The 12,629-nt window shown below is 38.7% G+C and overlaps 2 protein-coding genes across 2 annotated transcripts; one reads left to right on the forward strand and one right to left on the reverse strand.

Moving 5' to 3' along the window:
- Positions 1–947: 947 nt before the first annotated feature.
- Positions 948–1,274, reverse strand: LOC142537785 (uncharacterized). Its single transcript, XM_075643279.1, has one exon. The coding sequence runs from the start codon at positions 1,272–1,274 to the stop codon at positions 948–950; it is 327 nt and encodes a 108-aa protein (XP_075499394.1).
- Positions 1,275–11,967: 10,693 nt separating this feature from the next.
- On the forward strand, positions 11,968–12,417 carry LOC142537786 (uncharacterized). Its single transcript, XM_075643280.1, has one exon. It carries the CDS (start codon positions 11,968–11,970, stop codon positions 12,415–12,417), a length of 450 nt encoding a protein of 149 aa, XP_075499395.1.
- Positions 12,418–12,629: the final 212 nt, after the last annotated feature.

A 12,629-nucleotide genomic window follows, 5' to 3' on the forward strand; every position in this document is an offset into this window, starting at 1 on the left:
GACATTTCTCAAGTGTCCATAGGCTTAACTTTGGCAACTCTTCTCCACTAGTATATTGGGTACGCGTGACTCGGTTAATAGGTCTTTTAAGCTTATAACGTTAGGCTATGGCTAATGGCTACAAATGAGGATAGGGAATCAAAAGTGAGAGAAAACAAACCAATCTCTAGAGACACACTTGACGATATCAAACACTCCCCAAATAGATCGAACACAATATTCCGTACGCCGAAAAATTGAACAAGATTTGGTTAAAACCCTTACTTGTACCAGAGAATGGCCGGAATTAGGAGACGTGGTCGGAGTCACGGTGATAATTTAGGGCGGCGGTCGGCTTTCTTCGAGAGGCGGCGGCAATCGGTGGTGTTTTAGACGAGGGTTCAGTGCTTTTGGTGAGGGAGGGCGGCTGTTTTCTGAAAATGGTCGCGAGTCCTCTATTTTTTTTTATAACAGGTCGGGCGCATATGCGTGCCCTAAAGCAGCGCATATGCGCCGAGGTTACTGTTCGCGTGTGGACTCTCGCGCATATGCGCGTCCATTAATGGCGCATATGCGCCAATGTCTCTGCCATAGTCGCGCATGTGCGCGAAAATAAATCGCGCATATGCGCCGATGTCTCTGCCTTCCGAGTTGAGTACCCTGTATCCTCGCGCATATGCGCGTCCTTAATGGCGCATATGCGCCAAACCTTCTGCCATACTCGCGCATGTGCGCGAAAATAAATTGCGCATATGCGCGGAACATCCTGTCCATAAACTTTGACTTTTTTTTAAATACCAGCAAACATAACAAAATGCAAATTAATACTTGAATTGAGAAAGTTAAAATTAATAAAATTAAGAAATGGAAATAAAATAATAAAAACAAAAGGAATGCAAAAATAAATAAATGTGGGTTGCCTCCCACACAGCGCTTGGTTTAACGTCATCAGCCTGACTTTTTCCTGTCTACTTTGGTTCTCCCATTGGGATGTTTTCCATGTGTCGCACTTCATTTCCAAAGTAATGCTTGACCCTTTGACCATTTACTTTAAATGTCTGACCATTGTTGCACTTTAACTCAATTGCACCATGTGGGTACACTGTTTCCACTGTGAATTGTCCAGACCATCGTGATTTTAACTTACCATGAAACAACCTCAGTCGAGAATTGAATAATAACACCTGTTGCCCTGGTTCGAAGTCTCGTCGAAGAATCTGCTTGTCGTGCCATTTCTTGGTCTTTTCTTTGTATATCTTAGCACTTTCGTATGCATCATTCCTGAATTCCTCCATCTCATTCAACTGCAACAGTCGTTGCTCGCCCGATGCTCCAATCTCTCTGAAGAAATCCGAGATGAGCCCCAATGCAAGTGCGTGGAAATCGTTCGTGTTGGCTCGGGTTCTCCCATCCTCGCACTACCACGATGTAACCAAAGACAAAGTTTCACTTGTCTTTGCTATTTTGATGGGCAAATCTGTTGACTTGGGAAAAATAATATATGGATCGATCATGAGAGCCGGCACAGGATTAGCCACGGTCGCCCTTCCATGCCCTCAACTTTATTTAGAAAGATCAAAAGAGATTTGGTTTACTTAAACGAATTAATTGAAAACAAATAATTAATCTAATCAGCGAATTGAGAAATAAGAATGAGAGAAGATATCTAGAGAAATGAATTCACCAAGTTTCCACGATAATTATTCTCAGTTAACTTTATATTCACGAATTCCAATTATGTAATGACCAAGAACACTTAATTATTTTATTCCCCCTTTCCCAAGTGACGAATAAATTGTATCAATCAAACTTCGATTCAATTATTAATAATAAAATCTAAGTTTAATTGATAATTGCAAACAATGTTCTTACCTAAGTCTCGCTAAAGTTATACGCCTTCCGAACGCTATAAACATTCAACGATGTGTCTCTAATGATCTATAATCCTAGTCCCTCTCCCGAGTTATAGAATTAATCAAACAACAAATAATTTATGGCCAGTAAATTGCAGAGAAATAAACACGGAGAAACACAATTAAATATAAAATAGAATTAAATCATATAAAATAACCATGTCAAATTATCGTATTCACAAAGCTACATCATTCTCTAGAATGAAAATTTAGTTCATCACAAAATCCAAGCGAAAACAAGACATATTCGTAAGTGTAGACATCGCTACACAGTAGAATATAGAAAGCGAAGGAAAAGATAACAAATCCGAAGTGTCGTCTCCGTCCCCGGATCCGTTGTTCTTTGTATTTGTGACAGTTCTTCGCACTCTGAATCTTCGTCTCGTGTATGCGCTCCGATTTTTTGTGCTTTTCTCCAATGACGGCTCGATTGGTGCGTGTGATTTCTCCTTAGGCGGCTCTCTCTTTTTCTGACCTAACTCGCGCATTATATACGATTCTGGACACTCGGCGCGCGCGGTGGCGCATGATCTCGCGCGGCTGTGCTCGATGTTCTGTCGTGTGGCTTGCTGCTGCGCACGCGCGGTCGCGAGTTGTGGTTCTGCCGCGCGTGCCTCTCGGGACTTTATGTTCTTCGGTGCGCGCGCGGTCGCGCATGATGTCTTGCGGTGGCGCGCGAGCTACTGGTTCCCGCATGTATTGGTGCGCGCGTGCCTGCGCGTGATGTGGCACGGCCTCGCGCAAGTCTCTGGCCGATTCTGTCATGTAAGTGCGCGCGGCTGCGCGTGATCTTGCGCAGCTGCGCGCAAGGTTCTGTCCGACAGTGTGTTGGTTGTGCACATGTTTTCTTGGCTCACTTGGCTCCGTGTCCGCTTTTTTTTCCATTCCTGAAAAGACAATTAAAACAAACAAAAACGCATAATTCTGTTCGAAACAAGCATAATTCAAGATGTAATTTAATATAAATTAAGTGCAAATCTTGCACTTATCAAACCCTCCAAACTTGAACTTTTGCTAGTCCCGAGCAAAATAGAATAAAAGCTAATAAATAAGGAAAAATTTACTCACACTATTAAAGTCATGGATATGCGAAAAGTGATATTGACCTCCGACTTATCTACTTTCATGTAATTCACGATTTCCCAAGAGTCACGTGTGTGTGTTATGACAATGTTTGTTTACCCCATCGAATGCTCAAATAGAGTCGTAATGCCCATTCGCCTTACAGAATCAAGAAATCATTAGTTCAGTTCAACTCACACTCCATTAAAATATAAATTCACATTCACAGATCACATAGGACTTTATCGGTGATTATTTGGCTCGAAAGATGGTCAACACAATAATGCCAATGATGAAATCACACAATGAGATGCTTGCACGCAAGTGATTAAAGTCTATACTCATTGACAATGTTTTTCAGGTATCCATAGGCTTGACTTAAACAACTTTTCTCCACTAGTATATTGGATAAATGTGACAAGGTTAATAGGTCTTGTAGGCTTGTAATGTTAGGCACAGGCTCACGGCTACAATAAAGGGTATGGAAATCAAAATTTGAGAGAAATAATCAAATCTTCATCATTTTCACTATCATTTCATTCAACATCACTTTATTGCTTTCTTCTCATTCATATCCTTCATCTCCCATATATTTTCTTTTACACCACTTTTGATTCACACATTTTTTTTTCTTTTCAACTCCTTTTAGCACATTTAACTTTTTTTTTCTATTCAAGGAGTATTTAAATCATTACAACACCCATGAACTTATTTCTCTCAAAATTAGATAAGACAATAAGTGTAAGCTTCATTAGGTAGTCGTTGTGGGATGTAGAATAGATACAAGTGGGGGCTAATTGTATGTCATTGACATACACCACTTGATTTTTAATAGGCTCAAAATGGGACACTAGGGATATTTCATGTTCATTTGGTAGGCTCAAAGGCTCAAAACGGCTCCAAAGATTGCCTAAATCATTCCTATGTCACATATTATCCGTATTTCGCCTCGAAAAATGTTCAAGCAAGTTCTAGATTTCCGTCAATCCATTAGTCAACTCATACCAACTAACCACGTGCGTTTGTTCAACAAACAAAAAAATATGATATACGAGGTGGGTACAAAAGAAATTCTCAGCATCTCAGTTAATTCGAAGCTCAAAGGGCTACAATTGATAGTAAACAAAGAACAAATGCCCAAAGATATTGTGAAAAAAATTGCCTAGATCATTTCTATGTTTGCAAAAGTGTCAATCAATGTCATGCAAGAAATACTAAAAATCAGATCTCCCTCATCTATTTAGCATCACAGGCATGCAACTTGTCTCTAGGCAACGGTAGTATCAACAAACACGACAGTGCAAAATAATTGTGACTCCTAAGTTATCATGAACACATATATATTTCAGGACCGCAATTTAGTTTTCATCATCGGTCACACATTTTACTTATCCATGACAAAAAGAATCAAAATAACTACTGAGCAATAAAAAAAATTGCTAGAAAAAAATTTCTAACATGCAATTTTACCTCACGTCAATAACATAAGGTAACCCAAGACTACATCAATCTCTAGAAAATTGAATTAGTTCATACTCGAATTTAAATCAATACAAAACATGTTTGTAATCATTAAAAATGTAAAAGTAAAGAACCGAATTAGTATATTGGATGATCTGCTTGCAAAATTTTTGGAGATCTTTAAGAAGATACACATCAACATACCATTTGCTGATGCTTTAGAGCAAATGCCGAATTATGCAAAATTTATTAAAGATGTGATGTTTAAGAAGAGGAAGTTGCAGGATTTTGAGACTGTGAAACTGTAATGCCCGAGATTTAATTACTGTAATCAGACGTTGACTAATTGACAGAATTGAGATTTTAGGAGCTAAAGTGAAGAAGCCGAGAGCCGAATAAAAATCATGGAGAATAGGCCACGTAGCTGGACATGCAATGGATATATATATACATGTGTATTCCTTCAGAATTCAGTGATAAGAATCGAGAAAAGGCTCCGAGGAAGGATTTCGATTTATGATTGAAGATTTTGGAGATCCGTCCGTCCGAATTGAAATCCGAATACAGCACCGAGTTTCTATCGACGCAGGCTACAACTGGACATAAGTTTTACTACGTTTCGATATGTCTTGAAATTATGATAGTGTCAGAATCAGATATGATTGATATATGTTGTTCTTGACATAGTAGACATCGTATAATCGAAACCGAATCGAGGAACAGATACCGTATGAAATTGTTATGAATTTTCAGAGTTGATTTGAGTGTGATTAAACCGATCTGATATCAGAATTATGTTGTTGTCGATCACGAGATGTTGGGATTGATATTTGATTAATACTGTATCGCTGGGTATATTGATATTATTCAGATTTAGATCAGATGAATTGTTGATTCGTATATACTGATATTGTATCGTCAGGTATTGCCAGATTGATATTGACAGGCAGTGAGTTCGAGACTTCGACAGAGTCAGAGTGACAGAAAAGAAGGTATAAATTGATGTTGATGCGGTATTGCACTACTCGAGTTCGATTCGACTTGAGTTTCCCAAAATCACATACTTCATCTTATTGCATTGAGTATTTGCAATTGACGTGATTGTCATTTTTGGTATATTGATTTATGCATTGAGTCATGGGCTGATGCGCCTAGTCGTAGACGATTGATCTCGTGACAGAGGTACCCGATAGTGATTGAATCGTCACTAAGCCATTGCACATTGTCATAGAGGTTTGGCCGATATGCCAGGGCTGATGTGCCTAGTCTGTGGCTGATTCGCCAAGACACCGAACGTTTGGTTATATCGAAGTGGATAGAATTGGAGTTTCTTCTATTACTGATGTTCGATATGGAAAGAGCCAAAGTCCGTGAATAAGAACGTGCCACCACCCCGATCGGGAGTGTAGGTGGGTGTATGTTCTTATTCCGATCGGGATCCCTAGATTAGGACGAGTCGAGTCAGAGTCCAAGAGTCACTGAGTGTGATTCAGAGTTTGTGTTGATTCATGTGTCGGATTTGATACATGTTATATTCAGAGTTTGTATTGATTTACGTTTCTGATTTGATACATGTTATGAATATCTATTTCATGCTTTTATATCTGTTATATGATTGCATGTATACATGATTTATACTGGGAATGTAATTCTCACCAGAGTTATCCGGCTGTTGTCTTGTTTGTATGTGTGCATGACAACAGGTGGGACAGGATCAGATCAGAAAGAGGAAGAGAGAGGATAGTTAGCGTGGAGATCCGGGCCCAGAAGCAGAATAGGATTCAGCACTTGATGTCTAGTCGTTGAACCTAGTTATGATAGATACATGTAGTACATGACTTGTACTTTTATATTGACATGTATATTAGATAGATCATTATTACGTTTCCGCATTTATATTTAAAAAAAAATTTAGTCCCACTTTTCTTAATTGTTATATTGGACATTAATAATGATTGAGACATGAATTAGCGTCCGGGTCCCCACAGCAGGTGGTATCAGAGCTATAGATCCTTTAGATTGAGATTGAAGCTAGTGAGCGGGGTAGAGTGATGTTTTCTTTCTTGCTTTTGATTGCTAGCATGATTTACTGCTTTAATACATGTTTACCTATTTATCTGATTTGATTGGGAATTTGTATTATTTGAAAATGAATCAGAACCGATTCTCGATCAGCAGTAAGATGATCAGAGGAGGATGGAAACAGGTTTGTTGTATTTGGTTACTAATTATTTTGGTAATCAGATATTCCTCCTCGAAGAATCCCATAATCGGGTAGTATTTCGACTAGTCAGATGGATGTGTCAGAAACTCCGATGGAAATACAGTTGAAGAGGTTGCAGTCATTGACACCGCCGATTCTGAGGGGTACTGAGACGACTGTTGATTGTGAGAGCTGGATAGATATATAGAGATATTGTTTGATTCACTTGAGTACTCGGATGAATGTAGAGTTAAACTAATTGGGCATCAGTTACAGGAGATCGCAAAGAGCTGGTGGATAACAACCAAAGGAGTCTTAGAACAGCGTGGTACAGTGATTACTTGGGAAATCTTCAAAGTGGAATTTTATCGAAGGTTTTTCCCAGTTTCGTATCGAGAAGATAAGAGGGCAGAATTTAAAAATTTGAAACAGGGTCAGCTAAACATTGAAGAATATGTTGCGCAATTTTCTACCTTGCTAAGTTTTGCTCCTAACGTGGCTGAGAATGATGAAGTTGTGACTGATCAGTTTGTTTAAGGATTGAATCCTGAGATATTGACATTGGTAAACACAGGCCGACCCTATAATTTTGTTGATGCTCTGAGTAGAGCCAAGAGAGCCGAAGCCAGTCTGATGAGATAGAAAGGAGCTTCATTTGTACCTCCAGCATCGAGACCACAGCAACCACCTCTCGGACTTGAGACTGGTAGTAGCAGTGGTGGAAAGAAAGATTTCATGAAAGCCCGAAAGAAACAGTTCAAGAAGTTAGGAAGCAGTTCATCTAGTTCCAGTGGTTCTAGTCAGAGTTGCACCGGGGTTTATTGCAGAACTTGCGGAGGGAGACATCCCACCGAGCAATGCCAAGGAGTATTTGGTAGTTGCCATATCTGCAAACGATCAGGACATTTTGCTAGAGTATGTCCACTGAGAGGTTCCCGAAGATCTCAGGGAGCAGAACAATCTGGATCAGTGGCACCGCCTGAAAGACAATCACAGGTGGTTCACTCTTTCCAACCACCGACGACTTCTCAACCACAACCAAGGCCAGGACATACCTGACGAGGTAGTGGCAGGTACTTATTTATTGTATGGTTATTTTGCATATGTATTGATGATACTAATGCATTCCATACGATTATTCTTTGAATGAATTGCATTGATATATGCGTTGTCTATTGAGCTATTATATGCTTGTAGTATTGATCTCTTTTCTGTTTGGGAGAGGTTTTGTATTAGTGATATCTATTAGACATGGTATGCTACAGTATGACGGATATGAGATTGAGTTAGATGATGTAGTACTTGGGGTATCTGAATGTGATTAAATTATTGGGACTGATATGTTGACCAAGTACAGAATTATCGTTGATTATTTCCAACAGATTGTGGAATTCAGACCGGATATGGCTGATGAATGGAAATTTTACGATAAGTATTTTAGATTAGATTCCTTGGATAGGGGTGATATTGAGGACTCGATTGTTATAGAAAGGAGCGGAGAGATTCCTTGTATATCCAGTTGATTCACTGAAATCGAGCCTATCCTTGGCTGATTTGCCAGTGACATGAGAGTTACTGATGTTTCTCCTAGATGAGACTCCGAGTTTGATTCCAGCCAGGGAGATTGATTTTAGCCTTGACTTGATACCAGGGATGTATCAGCTATGGTTGTGAGTTGATAAACTCTGTGTTCAGAATATTTTGATGATTCTTTGATTAGTTGATCTATGATATTCTGGTATATTCGAAGATTATAACTGATTTTGTGGAATATCTGAGTATTGTATTGAATATTCTGGGAACTGGAAAGTTGTATACAGAAACTGTTGAAATATGCATCTTGATTGAGACAGATTGTATTCAGGGTTTGTTATATCTGAAGATGATATATCTGTTGATTTTAGTACAGTGAAGCGGTGATTAGTTGACTGAGATCGACCTCAGTGTCAGAAACTTGTAGTTGCATGAGTTAGGAGGCTACTGCATTTGATTGTTATTCTGAATTGCTTGAGAATGATTATTTTCTTCCGCAGTATTTGATACAGATTGTATACAGTTGAGACTCGATACCGTACAAGCCGAATCAGAGCTGATGTTGAGAGTTGAAACAGTTCAGAAAGTTGATCAGAATGGGCAGAACTTGATTATCGATAGTCAGAACAAAGTATCGATCAGAATATCAGGTAGGTGATACTATAGTGTATGTGAATAACCGATGGGTTGTACCAGATATTTCGGATTTGAGATGGCTAATATTGTCAGAAATGCACAAGAGTTAATTCAGTATTCATCCTGATAGCAGAAAGATATATGATAAATTGAAAAGCTTTCTTTGATAGAAGCAAATGAGATTAGATGTGGCAGAAGTTGTACTGAATTGTCTGAATTGCCGTTACATGAAGACAGAAAGAAAGAAACCAGGAGATTGGTTATATAGCTTGTCGATTCCTGAATGGAAATAGGATTACATTTCCAGGGATATCGTGATGAAGCTATCGCATTCCTCTCGGAATTGAGCATTGATTGAGTTAGGAGTGACACACTGACCCAGTCTGCGAGTGCTATCTCGTATATGAAGACGTACATATATGATTATATTACTGAGATTTCTGTCAGAAAAGTGATTAGATTACACAGAGTGTCGAGAGTTGATTTTATCATACCATGAATTTTGGTTGACTTTGCACGTTTGGCAAAGTGTACAATAAGAGTTGGGTACAAGATTATATCTGAGTATTGCATATCATTCACCGACTGACGGATAGTTAGAGTGGATTATCCGGATTTTGGAGAATATGCTTAGAGTTGTAGTGCTTTATTTTAGCACTAGTTGGCAGGATTGATGTCATGTCGTGAGTTTTGTACAACAACAGCTATCAGACGAATATCGAGGTGGCACCATTTGAAACGTTGTACGGTAAGAAGTGCAGATTCCCTCGTTATCGAGATGATATCTCTGAGGTTCCTGAGATTGGACCTGATATGATTAGAGATGTGACTGAAAAGTGAAGCTGATTTAGAAGAAATGAAGACAGCTCAGTATAGACAGATTGAATAAGCCAACATCAGATGACGACCAATGATATTTAAGATAGAAGACTAAATATTGAATTGATTTAGCCTAAACAGATTTGATGGCGGATGACGATGTTGGTTTGTTATGAGCTATTGATGGGTATATACGGATGTTGTATAGCCAGTATTCTGAGATCGATTCTATCAGAATTACTTCAAGTTGTATTATGATATTATACTTCTTGAATTATTGTTTTAAATTTGGAATCAGAATGAGCAGAAGAAAGATAATTCAGAATGAAAAACTATTCCGTTGTTGAAAGTTCAATGGAGTTGTTAGGGTATCGAAAAAGCTATTTGGAAGACAGAATCTGAGATGAGTTTCTTCTTAATTTCTATATATCTCCTTCTTGTATCTGATTGGTATCTGATATGAGTACCTGTGATATACGAGTGATGGATTGTGATTTCGGGGATGAAATCATATCTAATGGGGGGAGAAATATAATGCCCGAGATTTAATAACTGTAATCAGACGTTGACTAATTGAATGAATTGAGATTTTAGGAGCTAAAGTGAAGAAGCCGAGCGCCGACTAAAAATCATGGAGAATAGGCCACGTAGCTGGACATGCAATGGATATATATATACATGTGTATTCCTTCAGAATTCAGTGATAAGAATCGAGAAAAGGCTCCGAGGAAGGATTTCGATTTATGATTGAAGATTTTGGAGATCCGTCCGTCCGAATTGAAATCCGAATACAGCACCGAGTTTCTATCGACGCAGGCTACAACTGGACATAAGTTTTACTACGTTTCGATATGTCTTGAAATTATGATAGTGTCAGAATCAGAAATGATTGATATATGTTGTTCTTGACATAGTAGACATCATATAATCGAAACCGGATCGAGGAACAGATACCGTATGAAATTGTTATGAATTTTCAGAGTTGATTTGAGTGTGATTAAACCGATCTGATATCAGAATTATGTTGTTGTCGATCACGAGATGTTGGGATTGATATTTGATTAATACTGTATCTCTGGGTATATTGATATTATTCAGATTTAGATCAGATGAATTGTTGATTCGTATATACTGATATTGTATCGCAGGTATTGCCAGATTGATATTGACAGGCAGTGAGTTCGAGACTTCGACAGAGTCAGAGTGACAGAAAGGAAGGTATAAATTGATGTTGATGCGGTATTGCACTACTCGAGTTCGATTCGACTTGAGTTTCCCAAAATCACATACTTCATCTTATTGCATTGATTATTTCCAATTGACGTGATTGTCATTTTTGGTATATTGATTTATGCATTGAGTCATGGGCTGATGCGCCTAGTCGTAGACGATTGATCTCGTGACAGAGGTACCCGATAGTGATTGAATCGTCACTAAGTCATTGCACATTGTCATAGAGGTTTGGCCGATATGCCAGGGCTGATGTGCCTAGTCTGTGGCTGATTCGCCAAGACACCGGACGTTTGGTTATATCGAAGTGGATAGAATTGGAGTTTCTTCTATTACTGATGTTCGATATGGGAAGAGCCAAAGTCCGTGAATAAGAACGTGTCACCACCCCGATCGGGAGTGTAGGTGGGTGTATGTTCTTATTCCGATCGGGATCCCTAGATTAGGACGAGTCGAGTCAGAGTCCAAGAGTCACTGACTATGATTCAGAGTTTGTGTTGATTCATGTGTCGGATTTGATACATGTTATATTCAGAGTTTGTATTGATTTACGTTTCTGATTTGATACATGTTATGAATATCTATTTCATGCTTTTATATCTGTTATATGATTGCATGTATACATGATTTATACTGGGAATGTAATTCTCACCAGAGTTATCCGGCTGTTGTCTTGTTTGTATGTGTGCATGACAACAGGTGGGACAGGATCAGGATCAGAAAGAGGAAGAGAGAGGATAGTTAGCGTGGAGATCCGGGCCCAGAAGCAGAATAGGATTCAGCACTTGATGTCTAGTCGTTGAACCTAGTTATGATAGATACATGTAGTACATGACTTGTACTTTTATATTGACATGTATATTAGATAGATCATTATTACGTTTCCGCATTTATATTTAAAAAAAAAATTTAGTCCCACTTTTCTTAATTGTTATATTGGACATTAATAATGATTGAGACATGAATTAGCGTCCGGGTCCCCACGGAAACTGACTAAAGAATGTAGCGCCATCCTGCAAAAGAAATTACCACAGAAATTAAAAGATCCAGGGAAGTTTTACTATTCCTTGTTTTATTGATGGTTTTAAATGTAGTAAAGCTTTATGTGATTTAGGAGCAAGCATTAATTTGATGTCATTTTCTATTTACAGGGATCTGGAGCTTGGAGAAGTCAAACCTACCACTATCACCTTACAACTTGCAGACAGAAGTCTCACGTATCCACGTGGGATCGTCGAAGATGTACTGGTAAAAGTGGATAAATTTATTTTTCTTGCTGACTTTGTGATTTTAGATATGGAAGAAGATCAAGATGCTCCATTAATCTTTGGGAGACTGTTTCTGGCAACTGGAAGGGCATTGATAGATGTGCACAAGAGTGAACTCACCCTGAGAGTTGGCGGAGAAGCAGTCATTTTTAACATCTATCACGCCATGAAGGGATCGAATGAGGTAAGCACTTGTAAGAGCATTGATATTATAGACTCATGTATGTCTCTTGAATGTGCAGGAACTAGGGATCCCATGGAGAGCTGTTTGATAAGTGCCGCAGGAACTGTTGATAAAGACAATTGGAAGTGAAAGAGCAACTGATAGCTCTTGAAGCATCACAGAAAGAAAGAAAAACGGATGCACCGCTTGAGGAATTGGAGGTAAATGAGCAAACAAAGGTAATACCTCCTTCCCCTGAGTTGAAGAAGCTGTCGAGTCACCTTTGATATGCATTTTTAGGTGAAAAGTCGACGTATCCGATAATCATCTCTTGCTCTCTTACTTGTACTGAAAAAGATAAA

This window comes from Primulina tabacum, chromosome 2 (genome assembly GCF_025594145.1).
Source record: "Primulina tabacum isolate GXHZ01 chromosome 2, ASM2559414v2, whole genome shotgun sequence".
NCBI classification, from domain to species: Eukaryota; Viridiplantae; Streptophyta; class Magnoliopsida; order Lamiales; family Gesneriaceae; genus Primulina; species Primulina tabacum.

What these genes read in the sequence shown, in the direction of transcription:
- LOC142537785 (XM_075643279.1), bottom strand. Translation starts at nt 1,274, where the DNA reads ATGGAGGAATTCAGGAATGATGCATACGAAAGTGCTAAGATATACAAA.
- LOC142537786 (XM_075643280.1), top strand. Translation starts at nt 11,968, where the DNA reads ATGTCATTTTCTATTTACAGGGATCTGGAGCTTGGAGAAGTCAAACCT.